The following is a 22,197-nucleotide window of genomic DNA, read 5'->3' on the forward strand; positions in this document are numbered from 1 at the left end:
ATGTGGTATATATGCAGTATTTACATTTATTGTACACCAGATTTGTCAGAAATGTTTGATTAGGACATATACCCATAGAAAGTTTACATGTAAATACAGTTTATCGACCTAGACAACTACATGCAATTTTATACTGTACAAAGGCATGATTAATGCATTCACACAAATCCATGCTCCAGGTTGGCCATAGGATTGTCACATTAATAAAAATGATTTAAACACTTCAAAAAACAAACAATGCTGCAAACTTTCTAGTTAGTTTTTCAGTGCCACCTGACTGTAAAAGAGAGAAGGCAGCAGTGTGGGACATTGTCTCATAATGTCATTTATTGAACAAAATCAATTACTTGGCATCTGTGTGATTAAAACAATTAGCATGGCCATTTACCCAATTAGTCTGGCTAATTAGAAAATGGTGTTATAATAAGTCTGTTCACACCCATTAAGTGAGTCTCTTGCGTGTTTTTTTACGTAGGCATGTTTACAATTGAATGCAAATTGTGCATTATTAAGTGATGGATTGTATGTTTTTTTTACTGCAACTTCAGTGGCCACTCTTTAACGGTCCACAGTCACAGCAGTGCAAATGCAAAGAATATGTATGTTGTTCACGGATATATAAAAGAATCTGTTGGATAAAGTAAAAGATGACTACAAAAATGTAGATACAAAGCCTCACTTATTAGTGTTGATAATGGCAGAAAGGCAAAAATGCTGTTAGATACAATTGCAATTTTTGGTTGTTAATACAAACATCTAATAGTTCAACATTGTAAGACCAGACTGAGGCCTTGAAGGGAGCCTCAGCTCTTGACATATGTTTGGGCATGACAAATAGTGAGCAAAGTTACAATTCAACAGGTTTACAAGTATTTACAACTCAACAATCATACAAGTTACTATGACCACTAGAAATAAACCTACTATAGATTCAGCATCACATTCACTGTACAAACGATATTTATTCCCATGAAATGTGTAAATGTTACTGTTACTTTGATCAGAAGCAGAATTTGAGCAGAACTTATCAAGGTTTCGAGCATGTGGATCAGTAACTAGTAGTCCAACAGATCGGAAGCAGAGAAACATAGGAAAAGGCCAGTCACCTTTTTTACCCAGAAAGAAACGAAATCACCATCTGCCCCTGTTCATCCTCAGACAAAACCTACAATTTTTCCACCTGACCGTGTCTGGTCTCTACTATTATTCTCATGGTTTCCATTAGCCCTAAAAATGTCAGACGAACACAGCCTCTATGATCCAAAAAATAAATAAAAATCAATAAAACATAAAAATATGGCAAAGAGAGAGGGAGCAAGTAATTGATACCACAAGCAATGTGGGAGATGTGGAGGCTCAGGTGGCGTTCTCTTCCTCATCATCCAGGTAGTAGTTGAGGGTGATAACAGCGCTGATAAATTCCCCCAGCTCCACAAAATCGGCCGTGATGATGTTTACTCCACTTTCCCCCGGTCGCTGTGAACGGATCCACTGCATCATGCCAGGAAGAGCCCTGAGAAAACATATATACAGGCCAATTCAATCTAAGGGGATTTGTTCCCAAACAGAACACAAAATAGCTCCGTTTCAAAACATAGTGAGCTGCCTATTAAGGCAGCATCATGACTGAAATGTAACTTATAAGAGACCAACCTGGAATGTAAGCTGCAACACTACATGCCATATAAACAGTGCTCCTCTTGCAAAGTACACAACAACAGTCTCAAATCACAAGTGATTTGTTTTTCGTCTTGCATCTTGATGCAATACTTTAATATGCAAAGATATACACATTTTGATGAAATAGTATAAATTAGATTAAATGTATTTTATTAGTTCATTAATATTTGAATTAATTTAATGTAAAATAATTCTTCAATTATTCAATTATTCTCACTAATACTTTTTATAACTGAATGAATTATGAGTGTGTTTATAATCAACATTTCTCTAGCATCGTCTGCCATCTCATAGTTCAAGGATACATGCAATGTTGTCTTAAAATGTGGTCAAAATGAGTTATCTTATATGGAAGCACTTTTTTGCCACAGAAAAAAAAATATCATGCTTTTGCTAAATAATAATAATAATAATGACTTGCAAAGTCATAATTATGAGATTACTAAGTCAAAATAAGAACATAAGTCAATTATGGGATAAAAGTTGAAATTATGACAAAAAGACAAAATTATGAAATTAAACATCAATCTTTACACAGTAAATTAATGATAAGTTAATCTTATCATAATTTTAGCTATTCTATAATTATAACTCATTTGTCATAATCATATCTCGTAGTTTCAACTTTATAAGTTTATATTTTAATGTCAATTGTTTTTGTCATAACTTCGACTTTGTCACATAAGAAATCATGCTTTGCTAAATCATAACTATAACGTACAAGTCCTAATTATAACACAGAAAATCCAAAGAGATATTAAGTCATAATTATGAGATAAAAAGTTCAAATTATCTCCATAATTATAGATATAAGTTGAAACTGCGACAAGTCAAAAGTTGGTCTCTTATAAATTGGTCCAAGTCCATTTTTGTTAAATTAAGTCTTAATTTAATTTCATGATTTTATGTCTTAATTGCTTTTATGTCATAATTATGATTTTTATGTCTCAATTATTTACCAAAGCAATATTTTTTTTTTTCTTATGTGGCAGAAGCAGGGTTTCCAAGTCTTAGTAGGAAGCATGATTAAATTATGTGATTAGGATACTGTCTAGGCAGGCAGCTCACAAGATTTTGGAACAAATCTAATATAAATGGTCTGCAGGTGGTGATGCACCTGAAGTGGGGACACATCGGCAGACACAGACTCATTCCTGTGAGGACTATGACTCAGGAGTTATCTCATGCTCTACTGCTCACTCCCAGATGATGCAAGGGCTAGAAGGCTTTATCAGCTAATAAGACACCTTGATTGTCAGATTGCAGTGTGCTGGCAGAGGCCGTATCATTTTACTCTCTGTGCCCCACCTCTCCCCTCATCTATAATTAATTTGCCATCAGCACAATCGATGCAAAAAATAATGACACCAAACTATCACACTGGCTTTGGCCTGGATAAAATTAACTTAAACATATGACCAAAAGTGTGCATTTTCCTTAGAAAGTAGAGATTTTATGCTTCAGATTTTGCTAGATGCTGAGATGAGACTTCTGAATGAGTGTTCCTGTAACCCGGGTGACTAACACTGGTGTCAGCTCTGCCCTTTAGCTAATGTTCCAGTTACACTAAGCAGAAATAATGTGCTGCTCCTCACCAAATACCCAGGGGGAATCAGCTACGTATGTGTATCGCATGAAGGTGGTATCATAAGGTGTGATTACAGTTCAGATATGGTTCCACTCTTTTAAATACCTTGACAAAATGATGCTCAGTTCTGTTAACAGGATCAGCTGACTATGCATTAGTACCAACAACACCGCTACTGAATCTATACTACTGTTCAATAGTTTGGGGTCAGAAGTTAATACTTGTAATTCATCAAGGACACAAACTGACAAAAATGACAGTAAATTCATGTATAATGTTATAAAAGGTTTCAATTATTTTTCTAATCCTGTTCTTTTGAATTTTCTTTGCATAAAAGAATCCTGAAAAGAATGTATCATGTTAAACAGCGCTGATGATTCAACACTGATAATCGTAAGAAATAGGCATATCAAATCAGCATATGAGAATGATTTCTGAAAGATTATGTGACACTGAAGACTGGAGCAATGGCTGCAAAAATTCAGCTTTGTCATCACTGGAATAAATTACATTTCATTCAAATAGAAAACAATGATTTTACATGGTAATAACCCTATAAAATGTAATATATTTAAAATACATTTATTTCGTACTAAGTATAGTTCAAATCTATTAACATATTGCTTGAGACTTACTGACATAAACATTCTATTTAAACTTTATTTGGAATACTACTTGTGCACAATCAACATTTCTCAATATTAAGCCTAAAATGTGTTTTAATGTCACTATTGATGAGGAGTGTATGATCTTTGAAAAATACTGGTCTTTACTTGCAAGATATTTAAAGTGTACCTGAAGTATACTTACAATACTTCCACTTTAGCAAATATACTTCAGTATATCTTTATTTGCCCTTCAGCACTACTTTCGCACAATTAAAGTGCATTAAGTACAAAATAATGTGTTCCAATTTAGCAGACTTTAAGTATAGCAGTTTAATATACCAAAAGTACAATTGCAGGGTTTTTTATTAAGTACATAAATATGTAAATGTATTTTTAGTATACTTAGCATGAAATTAATGGATTCCAAATACATTTTAGTATATTTATTTTTCACTCGGGAATACATCAGAATGTTACTGTTTTTCTGTATTTTTCACAATGATAAATGCAGCTTTGGTGAGCATAAGAGAGATCGTACTGATCCCAAACTTCTGAACAGTAGTGTATAGTGAAAAACGTGACAAATGTAGTCTGATTACTGAATAAACACTTTTTAGCTGCTTTAGTCAATTTTCACTGACTAATTGTTCATATGACTATGTGTAGTTAAACATAAAATACCACCCACACAAAAAACTCATAAAACTTATAAAATAAATAAATGCATTCAAAATTATTTAAGCTTTTTTCCAGCATTTAGTATTGCATATTTAAAACCAACTTTATGTACTGCATCTGTGATAAGTCTATGAAGTGTCATTTAAATGTATAGGTAAAAACATTGTTTTACAAATATTTATTATCTAATCAGCTAGAAAAATATATATTTTCCAAATTTGCCTTCTTCAGAAATACTAAAAGAATCATTCTTTTAAGAAACCAGAATCGCTGAGAGGAATCTAATTATTAAATTTCTCTACAATTCCAATACCTAGTTGTTATGGCTGTGCTTAAGCTGCATGCCCAGTGGCAGACTATATATCATGCCTGCTGATAGGCGAGAAAGAATAACAGAAGATCATCCTTTGACAGCCGCAGATGCCAATCTATTCCATGCGGTAAGCGGAAAGACCCCCTCTCAGTCATTTGAATGAGCAGAATATTGGTGCACTCTAGAATTAATGCACTGAATATGTTGTTCTGTCATCCAGAGCCATTTCGAAATCTGCTTTCTGCCAAGAGTTTCATGTTTCAAACCAAGCCTGACAAACCCTGATCAGTAAAGCCCAAGAGACTCTGAGCAACGGCTAATAACTGTAATGAGATTAAATTGGGACTGTAAAAAAAATCTGCCTGGCGCCGATTTGAAGATAACAGAGAGTGAGATCTAATGAGTCAACATGTTCTTTGATGCCACACATTTCACTGAACGGATTTTGTACAATAGCCTACCTCTCTGTGATGGTCTCCCTCAGACCACTGGTGACACCCTTCATGACAGTGCTTGCTTTGGGAGTGAGAACCACTTGGGACACAAAAAAGGTGCCCTTACGTCTCCGATCCTTTACTGAGGCTTGAAGGAACTGAATGAGCTTCTCGGGATCTGTGGTATTGGCCCAAGGAGAGGGCATCATCTGACCAGGCCACAGGAAAGGAACCTCCAGAGCCATGGGATTGTGATAGAAGACCAGCACCTGATACTCTTTCTCCCAGAGGTACTTCAGGCTTACCTCTTGAGCAAACACTACTGGACAGAGTCGGTCCCCGAAAATGGTGCGCAGCATCTGGACCAGCTTCTCATGATGGAGGTTCTGTACGCCGTAGAAGTGGTTGAAGTCCAGGAACACGACCTCACGAGCATGGGAGGCCAGAAAGGTGCTGATCTGCTCCAGGCCTTCGCGTACAGTGGCGCTGAACAGGCCGTGTGCAAAGTAGAGCTCGTTGTCGGGGTCTCTGGGTTTGGTGGATATGCGGAGGTCAAAGAAGCGGATGCCCGCCTCCAGCTGGCTGGTGAAGTTCATGGTCTGTGTCGCCAACCACTTCCTCATCAGCTTCTTGGCCACTGTGCCAAACACAGAGACAAAGTTCTGCACAGTCTCAGGCTGCTCCGGCCCAACTGGTGAGGCTTCGTCGATGTAAAAACTAAAGGAGTCATGGGAACCTGGATGAAAAGATTTCTGAGTTAGTGATATTCATTAAGAGAGAACATAAAAATGATGATTACAACTGAGCGAACAAATGCAATTTTCTGGCTCATATAAAACATTCCAAAGGGATTTCATGTATAATACCAAAAATCACCAGTTTTGGTTGAATGATAACGACAACATTCACAACATGCTATAGAAGAACACTAGCAAAAAAAAAAAAAAACTATGCCATAATTTATTTAAAAACATTTATTTCATACTAAATATTCTTCAAATCCTTTCTTATTTATTGACATATCACTTCAGACTAATTGGTAGTGGTATTGGTAGTGTGCAAATTTAATAATACAGATTTATTCAGTGGATCGATAAAGTAATTTAGTAAGTTTAAAGTTCATATTTAACTATATTTTGACTAAACCTTTTCAAATTAAAAATGAAAACTACAAGTACTAATATAAAATGTATGTAGTAAAAACAAATCATACAGCAAAAAAATAGTAGGGAGCTGGGGCCGTATTCACAAAACATTTCCATCTTACCACTGACAACGACATCTCAGCAATCACCACAACAATAAAACCAGTCCAAATGATGGAAGCACTAGATGCTGCTTTTAACAAGCCCAGGAGAGAGAGAGAGAAAGAGAGAAAGAGAAACAGAGAAAGAGAGAAAGAGAGAAAGAAAGAAAGAAAGAAAGAAAGAAAGAAAGAAAGAAAGAAAGAAAGAAAGAAAGAAAGAAAGAAAGAAAGAAAGAAAGAAAGAAAGAACTGCAACCCTCAGAGATTTGCTACAGTTTTCCCAGTTCAATGACAATCTGTCTCTATTATGACAATAATGTGTGTCATATATCTAATGAGTGTTCATTAAACAGATCAGCCTGGAAATTCCTGTGTAAAATACAGATTAATGAGTAACAGTATATGTCTCATTTCCCTCCTTAACATAGGTAATGCCTTCTGGTACGTGGAAACTGAGGAACGTCTCCACTAATGCAATTTCCATGTACGTCTCATTAAATCAGAGACTGTGAAGGAAGATAAGTAGTAAGCGTAACCATAAATCAGTTTTTATGAAAACAGCATTATACATTCAAACGCATACATTTAAACACAATTTTTTAAAAATAATTGATAGCAACTTGTATTTTCTCCTTAAGGTGTTTGTGCAAAACTTAAAAGTGAACTTACACTGAAGCTGTATTCAGAAGAAAACCATGGGAAATTCAACAGGCCTAAACAACTACAGCTCCATGAGGACCCAGTGCATTTATTTGGTGTTCTAATAGCTCCTCAGATAAATGCAAAGGAGTATCTTGTTATGAGATCCCTGCTTTGAGATGCACCAACCTGATATTAGGAAGGTTTGAGGAAAATTATTTCTGGGAAAATGGACCATTTAACAAAATGAAAGCGACTGACTGGGCTCATGTTTCACCTCTGAGAGGAGGAGATTAAAGACTCATTTTTGTTTTTGAAACATGCAATCCAGAGATTACGGAAACAATCAATTTTGTTGTGCAGAAAAGTCACAGACCTGTCTACAGTAAAATAAATAAAAAGCTAATTATATAAAAAAATATATACACAAAACACCTGTTCATAGCATTGCTGAACAAACCTAGATGAGAAAGTGCTGCAGTGTTTTCATAATAAGCCTTTAAATTATGATTTAATGTGTTTTTATTCATGTGGATATAGTGAATAAGGGCTAGCATGAATTATTTTCCAATATGATCTTTCAAAATCTCCCTGGGTTACCTGTCCAACATCACATAATTCAGCTCAGAGTCATGCTAGTCATACTAAAAAACAGCAACAGCAACATATACAGCAGATTCTGTTCAAGGGTTTGCTGTGAACCCTTAGGCTGCTGTAAGATGATTTGACATGTCACTGTCAACCACAGGGGATGGCCTCTCAGTTCAGCAGGAAAAAAGGTAATCATTACAGGAAAAAGAGACTATTTTCCCCATGGTGACTGTGCAATTTCATGTCTGGTCACTTAATCTTTTCCATTTATCTTGTTTATTGAGACTTGGCCGGTTAAAAATCTTCTCTTTTGGGTCTAAAGTGCAGGATTAATGGATGAACAATTGGATGGATGGATGGACAGATTTAAAGATGAATCAGACAAGAGCAAACGGTGCCTTCGAGGTTCAAATCCATTAAGATTTTTCATGCCTCTAGTGCAACTTTAAGTAATTGAAATCATTTTGTGTGTGCGTATGTGGACGTGTGTGTGTGTGATCTGTCAGGAAATAAATAAATAATTCCAACACTTCACCACAGGAAACATTTTGGGTAGGCATTTTTGACATCAAACCAATGCAATGCTCTCCTATGAAGAAAAATGAGTGATAGGAGAAGAGAAAAATGGGTAATTAAAATAATTTTCACAGAACAATTATCTGCAACAAAGATGTGCCTAGAGTTGGAGGATTTTTTTGGTCTTCAACCGATCATGTATAATCAGTCCAAGTGTTTAGCCAATAACTGGCAATGGATGCCGTTCATGGACAGGAAAAAAACTTGGCATAGCAGATGATTTTCTAATGGCACTCCCCTGATGTCTCAAGGTCAAATGTCTAGACCAGACAAGATCACTTTTAACATACCACTGCAGTTAGATTACGAAGCCTCGGTATAGCTCATCAACAAAAAACTCTGGTTAGCGGCATAACACCACTTATTCTTCATTAGTGAATAGGTGGGATTACGCTACATTTATGAAAAATAGGGCAAGATATCACCATTTAAAAAAAACAGACATTTTGAAACAGACATTTTTACAAATACACATAGTATAAATCCATAAAAGCTTTTTTCACAAACAATTTTACAAAGAAAATGATGGCATATGATGCAAAATATTGCTGACTGGTTTGTAATTTTTAACTTACTCTTACTAATGCTTTTAACACTATTAGGATTAACACCATTACGATCTATTGTCCTCATTTGTAAGTCGCTTTGGATAAAAGCGTCTGCTAAATGACTAAATGTAAACACTATCATTCACTATCAAATGTGAATCTAGATAAAGTGCAGTTCAAATGTTTGGGGTCAGTAAGGATTTTTGTTTTTACATTTACTTTTTACTGTTATTAGAATGGTTAAAGACAGGCGTACCGTGAAATATGCTGTTGTTAATTAATGGTAAATGCTTTTGTCTACTCTATACCATCATTAATTATATTTTTATTCCGTACGTATACGTCAAGGTGAAACGTTACAGTAAATTTATTTCCAATGTCACAAAAGATTTATTTTTTAATTAAAAGCTGTTTTGAACTTTTTTGAATTTTTGAAAGAATCTTGAATATATTATCACCACTTCCACAAACATTGAGCAGCACAACTGTTTTCAACACTGATGATAATACAAAATGTTTCAAATCAGTATTTATTAGAATGATTTCTGAAGGATCATGTGTCACTGAAAAAAAAAAAAAACACAGGAATATGTCTTTAGTAAACGTGAAAAATTCGTAAAACTCATAATGTTGCTTTTAATCAGCTAAATTTGCCAGTTTTAATAAATGGCAGAAAATAAAGTGTTTACATTTGTATGGCATAAATTTAAAAAAAAAAAGCAAAACACAACCCACAGATTTTTCCGTTTCTACAGTGTCTGTCATTGGCTGCCACCCAAAAGCTGATTACATGCCAAATATGATTAAGGGGCAGAGACACATTCCCTTATGAGAGCCGTAGCAAGAACATCAATTATGGCTCTCCATATAACCTAATAAGCCCTGGTTCCATGTCTGTCACTGAACTGCAATACGCTACGTACTTTCAAGGCACAGGTGGCTGATAAAGCAGTGATGTCTTGCTTATTCTGTGGGCTTGTCACTTCAGCACAAGCACCCTCAGCACAATTCCTCTGCCCCGGTCCTGCCACCTGTGCAGGTGACAATGGTGACTGTAACGGGGTGATGACCTCATCAATCCAGCCATCGAGCAGAGCAAAGTAGTATAAGAGCCAAACAAAAGCCCGCTTCTGCATAAAAGGCATTTTTCTAAGACGCTTAGCAGAGGCACGCAGGTTTATTATGTACATAAACACTGTTCAATGTCCACAACAAAGGGATAAATGTATCCCTTGGTGACAAAGATCCTCCTGACAAATACAATATGAGGGCAGAACGTAGCATATCTATTCAGTTCAGTAATGGTACGCTTTATGTCTGCCCCCCCGGGGACTTGTTTGCCAATAGGAGAATGATTCATATTTTTTCAAGTGTGTATGTGGAGGACGACTAGCCGACCTCCAAAATACTGCCAATACTGATGATGCAAGTAAACAATGTTGAGTTGCAACAGGAGGATCAGTCAAATCTTTAATCTTAGAGAGAGGTTTGAGAGGCTTCAATGATTTCTTGAGCCTCTTAATTTGGAATGACTATAAAAAGAGTTCCGATAGAGGAAATAAAAGACACACTAGATTCTCTTAGCGCAAACATTGACCTTCACGCCGCAGGAGGTGGCAGAGCCAGTTTTTGAGTGGCAGTGCTTAAAAATATCAGGGCCTATAATACATCCACATACTGACTTTGATGACGTTTGAAGAAAATTATTGTATAGGAAGGAATTGCTATTAGAAATTAGAAAGTTTAAGGTTTGCTAATATGATGTATTATCAAGAAAATGTAGTGACAGATTTGATTTTACCCAAAAATTTATTGATTGTGAAAAGTGAATGTTACATACCAGAATGGAGGCAGATCAAAAGCGAGTTATAGAGTGCATTAGCTGGGTTCTGGAAGTAAAAATCTCATTTACTTTTTCTATAGAAGAATACGATTTTAATGATAACTTGTAAAGACAGACCTACTGTGAACTACGAGGTTGTTAATGGTATGCTTTTGTTGAAGCCATCAAAAACTTATTTTTTAAATAATCATGTTAAACAGTTCAATTCCTGGTGAAAAAGTAATTAAATATAAATCTCCACCAATCAGAGAATCACGGTAAGCAAATCGCACAAAAGGAATTCTGCCCACTTCCAGGAAGCACCACAAATAATAGTTTCCTTATGCTCTCAAACTATTTATATACTAAATATATATTCATATTTTGCAACAAAGTCTACTGTTTCAATACAATCTTTAAATCAATAGTTATAGTTCTTATTTGTTTTTAAATTCAACTACTTCATTTGTAAAGCTTCTTGGGTAGTTTGTTCCTTCATTAAAGCTGTTAAGTGCAACCTTGTATTTTTGTTTTTTTATCCAATTTTACATTCTTTCTATGCTTAACATCCAAACTTGTATCACTGTGATTTACTGTGTAGCTGGTTGGTTTGGTTTATGGCTTTAATAAAGTTTTTTTTTTTTTTTTTTTTACTTTTTCCATGGGAATAACATGCACTAGAATAACACCAGCATGACACAGAAAAGTAAAAAGAGTAAATAGGTCGGTTCTAGTTTCGTAGTGTCTTTAATATAGACTTATAAATTAAAACAAAGTGCATTATGCAAGTTTTGAAAAAACAAAAATATTTTTTTTCTGGAAAATCATGCAAACCTCCAGCAGCCTGACAATATGACAGCATGAGAGCAAAAGTGCCTGAGGATGAAATAAAGCACTACTGAAATATGCATGAGACAAAGGCGAAAGATCAATGATTATGTTTTTGGAATTGATCTTGAGGAGCTAAAATAACCATTGCTTTGTCTAATTATATCTACTGTTAAACTGAAAAACATACTCTATTACCAGTTTAAGCAAAATCAGACTTAACTAACACGGGATCACAATGGATGAAGGAATGGATGTACAAAAGCTTTCACTGTTGCAGATGATCAATGCATTTCTACAATTGATGGATAAACAGACAGATATATACTTTTTCATACAGTGTCAGTTGTATACAAGCCCCTGGGCAGGATGCCTCCATTTTAATGTATCTTTGTCCTTATCTTTAAGAGTTAATGTTAACCGCACATTGTAAGACTAACTCAAAAGCTCACAGTTTTGCAAGATATCTGTGTGGGAGTGGTAAGTGTCCAGAATTCTTACCGAAGCCTTAATTCGTTTAGAGCTTTTTGATAAATAGCTGCTACACTACAACTTTCCATCACCCACCCACAGCCTCGCCAACAACACTGTTTTACAAAAGTTTTACAAAAGAGTGGTGATGGCAGTGGGTCAAGTTGTCCTTAAGTAGGCTACTGCTTCTATACTACTGCTGGAATGATGAATCCAGCACAGACCAGTATCAGTAGCATGAGGTGATCTTCACTGCAGCCATCCATGCAAATCATTCAGTTTAGTTTGCATTTATACAGTATGTTGAAGTCAGAGCACTTACTGTATAGTACGATCAAGAAATAAGAATCTGCAATTGATGATTAAGAAGACGATTTGGAGGTGGCAGGCCAGTTAATTGGTCCCTGTGGCACAGGGTCAAAATCAGCGACATAGATGTTTAATCAGGGGTTTTAATCAGAGCTGTCCGGGGCTGATTGCTCCAGCCTTTGGTGCGGTTCAACTACCCAAACTCCATTATAAAAAAAAACTCTTACTTTCAGAACGATTCTGAAAGGCCATAAAAAGCACTAGATAAAAACTGCGCTTTTCACATTTTAAATAATAATAATGTAATGATTTTTTTTTTTCAAACTACCCATATTGGTAACCCATATTGATAAATGTTCTTATCTTTTGTTTATTTTGGCTGAACTATTCCTTTAAACAGATTCATACAAGTAATGAGAGCTCAATCACTGATTGCATTTGTCTCTGCAGAATTGACATTCTCTCAACAAGTGATGAATCATTATTGGTTGTACACTGTGAACATGCAACGCCTGTATGCTAATAGTCTTGCACCTTCTGATTCCAACATGTCTTCCAATATATTTTTATTGCTCTGTACTTCAGGACAGTGTCAACAAACACAGTTACTATAATGATGATTACATACATGCCATCTAGATGTCACATCTAAGTCACTATGTGCACAATTGGAGCATATTATGGTGAGTACTGCCTGTGAGAAAGGTGTTTTACGTTCTTAAAAACAAAGGTTTCTAAAATGGGTTTTTGCCACAAAGCCATAGAAGAATCATACTGGATTCCTGGATTCTTGTGAAGAACACTATCCACTGGGAATGTTCCATAGGCAATATGTTACAGGTTTTTATAGAATCGTGAATTGCAGTAAATAACCTATATATTTAAGAGTGTTTTTTTTTTTTGGGGGGGGGGGGGGGCTATTGTGTATTAGCCTATTACTTGTGAATAAGATGTTTAGGGGGTTTGAGAACATTTAGAATTTGTTGGGTAAAGTAAAAAAAAAGTGGCAAAGCAATTATTCTTCACTTCGCTGGTATTTACGTTTTACTGCTCATCCAACTACATTGTAGTTCCATAATCTCAGTGTTATTTCGTAATATTATATCTGCTCAAGACTGTGGCACACGTGTAATATGTCTTTTAATCCATCGCAGAGACGGATTTCGAGCCCCGAGCAACAAGTGTCCTATTTAATTTCTGTCACACGTCTTAACATTATTATAAACTCGCTAGATTGGATCAATATTAATGTCGACAACCTGTTAGTCACACAATAGCTTATGTCATAAGCAGAACCCATATTATCTGGGCTACGTTTGGGTGACCTCTCAGCGCAATGTGCGTTTTGAACAAGAGTTGATTAAAATGATACTAAAAAACTTTTGCAACGGTCAGTTAGTCATTTAAATACCTGACCACAATCATTTATATATAATCTGCAGCAGTTTGTCACTGTCCACAGTTAGTCCAATACGCGCATTAAAAGGCAAAATAAGGCTTACCCGGTATGGCGAGGTTGGTAAGAGGGATACTGTGCAAGGTGTCCGGTAAACTTGACATCCAGTCCGCATAACGGAGTTCGCTTTTCCCCTGAGATGAAGCCATGCCGTCGGTTCTGTGGTGCTCGGTGTCCGTGTTTCGCTCGGAGTGCTCTAGTATTCAGCGCCCGCGCTCGCGTGAGTTCACAGCGCGAGCATCACCACACCCCCGAGACGGCGCGCGCCGCTCCTACATCTCAATTTCCCCAGCCTTCTGGATTTAAACAGCGTCTTTACAAACATTTAGAAGCTCGTTGCATAGAGGTCTAAATCATTCCCTCCCGTGTGTGTGCTGGGTGTGGGCGCAACTATAGACTTCAGCGCGCGCGGATTTAATAAAATCATTTTATGTTATTGAACAATTACTGTTGTGCAGAGGAACAGGGCGGACGAATCCTGGATCCGTGCATCATGCACATTCAACCTTTCACGCTGGATATTAACACGCTCGCTGTGTATTTTCTTAGGTCTTGTGAAGTGAACAAACGGTTGTGCAACAAGTGTAAACAGGTGCGTCACAAAAGACAAAACAACAGGCTTAAATTACAGAGCTTCCATAATTATTCGCACTGTACAAATATCCAAGCTTATTTATTCAGTTTAGTTACTCAATTAAAAAAAAATCGACCCTTATGACTGGTTTTGTGGTCCAGGGTCACATATAAGGATTTAGAAGAAGTTAATGAATATAAAAACACAATTAAGATGGGGTGTTTCTCAGGTCTTGAATACACATTTATTGCTTTGTACAAATAATCTGTACACATTGTAGATAGAACATTTAAAGCCTCCAACCTTTTTTAAATAAACACAATACTTCCTGTTTAACCTATTGACAATATTTTCTATTCAATACCTATTGACATTCTAACAAATCCATTCAAATTTGCATTTGAATAAACTCTTATTGATAAGCTAAAACAACCATTCAGGCTATTGCACATTCATGGAAATCATTGAAACAGATGAAGATACTGTGATGGTGTGATGACCTTATTGGATATTTGTTGTTTTGAACATACTTCAGTGAAATTTCTTCACAAATCATCAGTTGAAGCCCTAAAAGGATTTGCAAGGGGGATTTAAAAAGTGTGTGGTTTCCATCAGCTGTCTAAACAGCCTTGAGCATTTTTTCTAAAACTGTTAAATTTGCTGCATTGGTTTCAAGTTAGGAGAGACCTGAAAAAAACAAAAAACAAAAAACAGGAAAATAAGCAGAAGTCAAAATTATGACCTTGTATTCTGGCTAATGCTGTTAGTTTTCATTCAAGCAAGTTGTGAAATGTCATAGTGGGCTACAGTACATACAGTATGGTGCAAAGTGTTCAACATTATTACGAGTTTCTGTAATTCATCGATTCTGTCATTCACCTCAAAGTCAGTCCCTGTGCATTTCTTAATGTCATCTGGTGTCAGTCCCTCCCAAACCTCAATCAGGGTTAAACCTTTGTCCTTGTCCACATCGAATACCGCCTGGAGAAGAAAGGAAAACAATGTGACCATGACAGGAGTGCCATCAAATGCGCAGCCATGTGTAAGTGAACTCTTCTGACCTTGAGGATGTGGTCAGATGGGGTAGAGAAAGGCAATGTGGTGAAAAAAGCACAGAAAAAGCACTTTGTGATGTGATAAAATGAAAACACTGTATCTAAAAAGTCTGAGACCACACTAGAAAAATAGGAGTATAAACCTGCAAACTATTAGGCATTTCTAGCTTTTGGCATTTCTTTTATTGTGTTTATTCAGCTTGCAGTGATTAAATGGGCACATCATTAATATAACATTTTAATCTATTATGGTAATAATAATAATAATAATACAATGCGTAATGCACAGTTTGTTTATAGAGACATAAAAACACATTTGTTAGACAAGACACATACGTGATTTGGTTCACAATGACCTGCAAGAGGTCAAGTGCATGCACTGTGCATGCTAAAGGCCATTACGGAACCAAATCATGTATGTTTGCATGAAACAAACAGCCTGTTGTTAAAGGGATAGTTCACCCAAAAATGAAAATTCTGTCAATTTTCAGAATACTCTGGTGAGTAAAAATTAATTACTCACCCTCATGTCGTTCCAAACCTGTAAGATCTTCATTTATCTTCAGAACACAAATACATTTTTTTTTTATGCATTCCGAGAGCTCTCTGACCCTCCCATAGGATCCTAGGGATCCTAACACGTTCAAGGCTCAGTGTGACATCAGTGGTTCAAACGTAATTTTACGAATCTACGAGAATACTTTTGGTGCGCAAAAAAAAAAAAAAAAAAAAAAAAAAGACTTTATTCAACAATTTGTCTCCTCCGCTTCACCCAAACAACATATGCTGTTCTGTGTCAGCAGCACACGTAAGTTGTTTACGCTTTGATCTGAACATAAACAATATATCGGCATACATACGTATCTGATACTTTCCATAATGGCAGTATAGGGTGACGTGGAGGAGACGAATTGTTGAAAAAAGTCGTTATTTTTGTTTTCTTTGCACGCAAAAAGTATTCTTGTAGCTTTGTAAAATTACAGTTGAACCACTGATGTCACATGGATTATTTTAACGATCTCCTTGCTACGTTTCTGAGCCTTGATCGTGTTAGGATCCTTGTTGTCTATGGGAGGGTCAGAGAGCTCTCGGAATGCATCAAAAATATATTAATTTGTGTTCCAAAGATGAACGAAGGTCTTACAGGTTTGATCCAACATGAGGTTTTAATTTTTGGGTAAACTATCCCTTTAATGTTCAATGTGACCCAATGTGATCTAATGTTGCCGTAGTCTCAATTCACCCAATACCTGTGGAATCACAACCTGCCATGGGCAGCCCGCTTGCTGTCGCTTTGCCTTGGGCCTGCTGTCTCTGCATCCTCTCTTCCACCTGAATGAGAGTCTCTAATTGCTGGAGGATTTGCTTGGATGTGTAACAATGTGGGCGATAAGATTAATCCACCTGCCAGAGTTCCAGCTGTAAACTCTGACAGTCCAAAAAATGTTTCTCTCATCAGAGCATGCTTGTTTATTTTTATTTTTTCAACAATCAGGGGAAAGCGAATTGAACAGTCAAACATGGCAAGATGGATGGCGTAATCACATCACAGCTTGCCAGAATTATTTATATAAAAACTTCCATCGCTGGAGATATGCGTGCTGCTGAGATGACAAGTGGCAAATTGGCTCAGAAAGCCATCCTTGGATTCATATGCATTCTAGGAAGCAAAGATGTTTGCCCTGTATTGGTTCTATTTCTAAAACAACACCTCATAATGAAAGCATCTTATCATAAAAATAAGTCGATGAACTAACATATGAACCACATACGTTCAGTTTGATTCTCTGGCTCTAACAGTTGCTCTTTCTTGTTAATATTTTTGTGAGAGGTTTGTAAAAGCAGCTTAAACCTTGTGTTTTTTGAGTGACTGTCTATACGTTTAGTCTCAGTGATGTGCAGTGCATCAAAACAATACTAGTAATTTCAAAATTAATATCTTATTTTTCCTTCAGATTCTTTTAAATGCTTATGTTAACTAATTAAATCATGTAGGAAGATTTTAATGAAACTTGGGTAAGTTTCAATTAGTTATTACTTAAAGCATATAGGAAGCACAAACTAACAATGAAAAATATTTTACAGCATTTATTAATTTTTAATGATAATTTCTACATATATTAAAACATTTATATTATTTCAAGTCGCTGTATTATAAATAAAACATCTATAATAAGCAGACATGATATCACAGTGCAGAAAAATATACAGTACCTTTCAAAGGTCTGTGTTTAGTAAGATTAGTTTTTTTTAAAGAAATGAATACTTTTATTCAGCCAGGACACATTAAATTGATTAATGTGCCATTTAAGACACTTATAATGTTAAAAAAAGATTTCTGTGTCAAATAAATGCTGTTCTTTTAATATTCCATTCATCAAAGAATCCTTGAAAAATGAACAATGTTTTCAACATTAGTAATAATAATAAATAAATGTTTCTTTAGCAATAAATTTGCATATTAGAATGATTTATGACAGAAATAAATTGCTAAATATATTTTAAAATATATTAAAATGGAAAACAATTATTTCTAAATGTAATAATATTTCACAATATTACGGTCTTTAATATGTTTTTGATCAAATGAATACAGTCTTGGTGAAAACAAAGATGCTTTTTTTCTTCTTTTCTTTTTGTTGACAGGAACCTGTAACCGCCGAGACCACAAACCAACAAAATATAACATTTTGTTATTTGAGGAATGTCCTCAAGTTGATCTGATTAGATTAAACAAACCCGCAAAGTATCAAGGAGATATCGGAATGCTAAACATGCTTCTTGAGCTATTAAAATGGCTATTTAACCCTCATGAAGAACATGAGGTTTAAATAGCCGAGAGGTTCTTCTTACAAGCGAAGCTAAAGCTCAGCTTGTTAGGCTGACAGACATGGCTTGTGTTGAACAGCAGGGTAGCATGACAAACACAGGCTGAACAGAAGGTGGTGGCAGTGTAGCTAGAGAGGTCTAACCTTTACAAATGTTGACAGAATCCTTTCATTGGAAACCACGGTGTGTAATTGTTACAAAAGCAGACGCTGGCAAAGCATACAAAGACAAACAGAAGACTACCAGGTAAGGAGCGGAAAAAGACTGCTGTTATACAGTCCAGTGACACCGCTGGCGGGATGAGAGGTTGGCTCAACAAGTGTCAGCAGCAGTCCATAAAAACCAGCAGCTATGAACAGTCACAGCAATCAAGAGCCCCTGAACCATCTAGTAAGGCTCTTTGATGAGACTACAGCAAATCCTTAGTCTCCACCACCCAGCTCTCCGAATACAGGCCATGTGGCAGGGCTGATGATATTATTAGGTAACATTCACATTAAGGAGCTCTGGATTTGAAAAAAAAACTGTCAATATGTAATGTCGCTATCAGGAGATTTGATTACGGTTGGCCCAATAATTGGATTTCCATTTTCTACTGCTTATGTGCAGTGTCATAACAATTCGTCATGCCTCCTTATGTTGTTGCATATGCGTTAAGAGAAAAGAGCAAAGCCATTTTCACAGCTTTTCACTGTGGCGACTGAAGTTTTATCTGAGGCTGATTCGGTATACTGATGAAGTGATCAGCTGCTGAATAGATGACATTTATTCTTTACCAGCAGAGTCTGGTTAGACACGGTGTGGGCTGTTGATTAAAGTAGATTCCCATGTTAAAAACGTAAAACTCTTGTAAATCAAAACTCACCTTTTCTGTGATTATACGGTCCACACACTGTTTTCCGGTCAGAGGCAGATTGCACTTCTCCAGAATCTTGTGTTTACCACCCTAGAAAATATGTAACAAAACAAACACTATAAAATATAATGTAGAATATTTAATATTTAAAATATACTATGCTTCATTAGCACAAAAAAACTATTCAAAAAATAAAATGCCTTTTGACCCATATTAGTGTTAATATATTATATTAGAATTATAATATTAACACATATTATTGAGGACTGTCTGAGGGTTGGATGATTTAGTAACTAATTTCAATTTAATTCATTAATTTAAAACTGAATTACCAAGACCCATAAGATTTGTGTCTATTTGTCCTCTTAAATTCTGAACAAATTTTTATTAAATGTACTTCTGTAAATTACATACAGTTGTGGTCAGAATTATTGGCACCCTTGGTAAATATGATCAAGGAAGGCTCTACAATGACAAAAACCAAAGAATATATTTCTGATGTGCAGCAAAAGATAATTGAGCTTCACAAATTAGTGAAGTGGCTTTAAGAAAAGAGCTAGAGCAGTGAAAATTCCCATTGCCACCATCAGGGCAATAATTAAGACTTTCCAATCAACAGAAAATGTTACAAAACTGCCTGGAAGACATGCGTCTATATCGTCCTAATGCATGGTGAGAAGGAGAGTTTGAGTGGCTAAAGACTCTCCAAGGACCACAGCTGGAGAATTGCAGAAAATAGTTGAGTCTCGGGGTCAGAAAACCTTAAAAAACAAATGCAAACAGCACCTACATCACCACATGTTGTTTGGGAGGGCTTCAAGAAAGATTCTCCTAGCTCATCCAAAAACAAACTCCAGCACATTCAGTTATCAGACATGACTGGAACTTCAAATGGGACTGGCTTCTATGGTCAGATGAAACTAAAAAATTAGCTTTTTAGCAGCAAACACTCAAGATGGGTTTGGTGAACACAGGGATAAAAAGTACCATGTGTACAATAAAATATACTGCTATATTTTTTATGTTGTGGGCCTATATTTCTGCTGGAGGTCCTGGACATCTTGTTTAGACACATGGCATCATGGATTCTATCAAATACCAACAGATTAAAAAATCAACAAGTGACTGACTCTGTTAGAAATCTTATATTGGGCCATGTTTGGATCTTCCAACCATACAATAATCCAAACACAAACCTCAAAAACAACACAAAAATGGGTCACTGGGCACAAAACCAAGCTTCTGCTATGGCCATTCCAGTCCTCTGACCTGAACCCTGTAGAAAATGAGTGAGGTGAACTGAAGAGAAGAAGCACCACCAATATGGAGCTGTGAATCTGAAGGATCTGGAGTGATTCTGGATGAAGGAATGGTCTCTGATCTCTTGTCAGGTGTTCTCTAACCTCATCAGGCATTATAGGAGAAGGAGAACATTTAGAGCTGTTAAACTGGCAAATCGAGGTTTCAAAAAGTATTGAATAAAAGGGTGCCGTTAATTGTGGCCAATGTGTATTAGAGAAAAACAATTATTTCATAATGATATTTCCCCCCATTTTAAATTCTTATTATCCAATGAAAGGTAAGATTTTTGTGAATTATTCAAATAAAAGATCAAAAGGATTAACAATGCAGATTAATTTTCACAGCCGTCTTTGATCATATTTACCAAGGGTGCCGATATTTTTGGCCATGACTGTATATGAAATTATATTATAACAAATTAATATGAATAAAAACGAATATGAATAAACATTGGTAAAGTGAATATTCATTACATTAGAGCATTCTGGTGTTCTTCCATAAAACAACAATACAATAATATTATAAATAATATCATATTTGACTAATATTAGAATATATATTTATTATATTCTATTAAATGAATAATTAGTCATTAATAATATACCCATAAGTAGTTATAGTAATAATATTATAAATTATATAAGTATAACAAGCAGTATAATAGTAAAATAATTTGATACACATGACATTAAATATAACTTATTTACAATAAATATTAAATATGCATACATATTTAATGTTTAACTTTTATTTATTATTAATTATATTCAAGTATGATCATTTAAATTGTTATAATATAAATACATAAACATTTTTAATCCATTTTCCCCATTTTAACCGATTTACACATTCTTTTTTTTCATAAATACTCCATATGTTTTGTATCTAATTATATGCTTATGACTAATTTTTAGAGAAAAACATCCATTGAACATAAATTTCTTTGCACTACATTTCTTTGCACTACTTTTTATAAATTAGAATTTCAATTTTAATTGCATGATGTTTCTAGATTCAGGAACCGCAGGTTAAAAAAGGTGCTCTGAATTAAATGCTGAATGGTGCACAACCCCGTCATCCACTCAGCCCATGGGTACAGAAAACACTCTAAGTTAGCTGTGTTCATCATCAGGTGTAATGGATACACTGGCCCTGCTGACTCCATGTGCTGTTGGATCAGGGGATAATAATTAGATAGCTGATGGTGGTTAATTCTACTCATGTCCAGAGAGTTCATCCCACCAGGGGCAGGCAGCTGGCCCTGTTAGCCTTCCTCCAGGCCGGCCACTGCCAGCATGAACAACGCAAGGGCAGCATGTAAACAGCAGCAGCCATGTCTTTCTATGCCCATCTCTCTTGTCTTTCACTCCATCTCTGCCTGGACCAATGTGATCTGAGTGGTGTGAAGGGAATTATGTCACCCCTGTCATAATCAAGACTATTCATGACCCTGGAACAAATTTAAGCAAATTTCACAGATGGGAACACTGAACTCTGACATCGATTATTGAGCAATGGTGTCATTTAGGTTTAATAGGGGGTTTTGTTGATGGACACAGCAAAACATCCAAATCTATGTCTGTGTCTTTCTCTTTTTTTTCTTTCTTTTTTTTAGTGCCGCTAGTTTATAACAACAGCTTGCATGAAGAATTTATAATTTAGTGCACATATTATATATATATATATATGGGTTGTTGACGTGACATGGCATTTTCACTGTCCCACAAGATAAAAATTAATATAATTAATATTGTCCTTATTAAAAATTCAGTAAATGGTTAAACATTTCTTTGT

The 22,197-nt window shown here is 35.7% G+C and overlaps 2 protein-coding genes across 2 annotated transcripts in view; both read right to left on the reverse strand.

Annotated features, from left to right (window-relative positions):
- Positions 1-7: 7 nt before the first annotated feature.
- LOC306849354 (PI-PLC X domain-containing protein 3-like) lies at positions 8-13,989 on the reverse strand. The gene is made up of 3 exons (XM_079384312.1): positions 13,834-13,989; positions 5,329-6,037; positions 8-1,513 (listed from the first exon to the last, which is right to left on the reverse strand). Exons 1-3 carry the CDS (start codon positions 13,934-13,936, stop codon positions 1,357-1,359), a joined length of 969 nt encoding a protein of 322 aa, XP_079240438.1. The 5' UTR covers positions 13,937-13,989; the 3' UTR covers positions 8-1,356.
- A 587-nt stretch (positions 13,990-14,576) lies between these two features.
- LOC306849153 (succinyl-CoA:3-ketoacid coenzyme A transferase 1, mitochondrial-like) overlaps positions 14,577-22,197 on the reverse strand; it is a 48,333-nt gene continuing 40,712 nt past the window's right edge. The window contains exons 15-17 of the mRNA XM_079384002.1: positions 19,111-19,191; positions 15,241-15,342; positions 14,577-15,048 (exon numbers count right to left, since the gene is read on the reverse strand). Of these exons, the coding sequence (XP_079240128.1) occupies positions 15,013-15,048; positions 15,241-15,342; positions 19,111-19,191 (219 nt within the window). The 3' untranslated portion in view covers positions 14,577-15,012. The remainder of the gene's footprint in view (positions 15,049-15,240; positions 15,343-19,110; positions 19,192-22,197) is intronic.

Source organism: Barbus barbus (genome assembly GCF_936440315.1).
Source record: "Barbus barbus genome assembly, chromosome: 29".
In the NCBI taxonomy this organism is placed as follows: domain Eukaryota; kingdom Metazoa; phylum Chordata; class Actinopteri; order Cypriniformes; family Cyprinidae; genus Barbus; species Barbus barbus.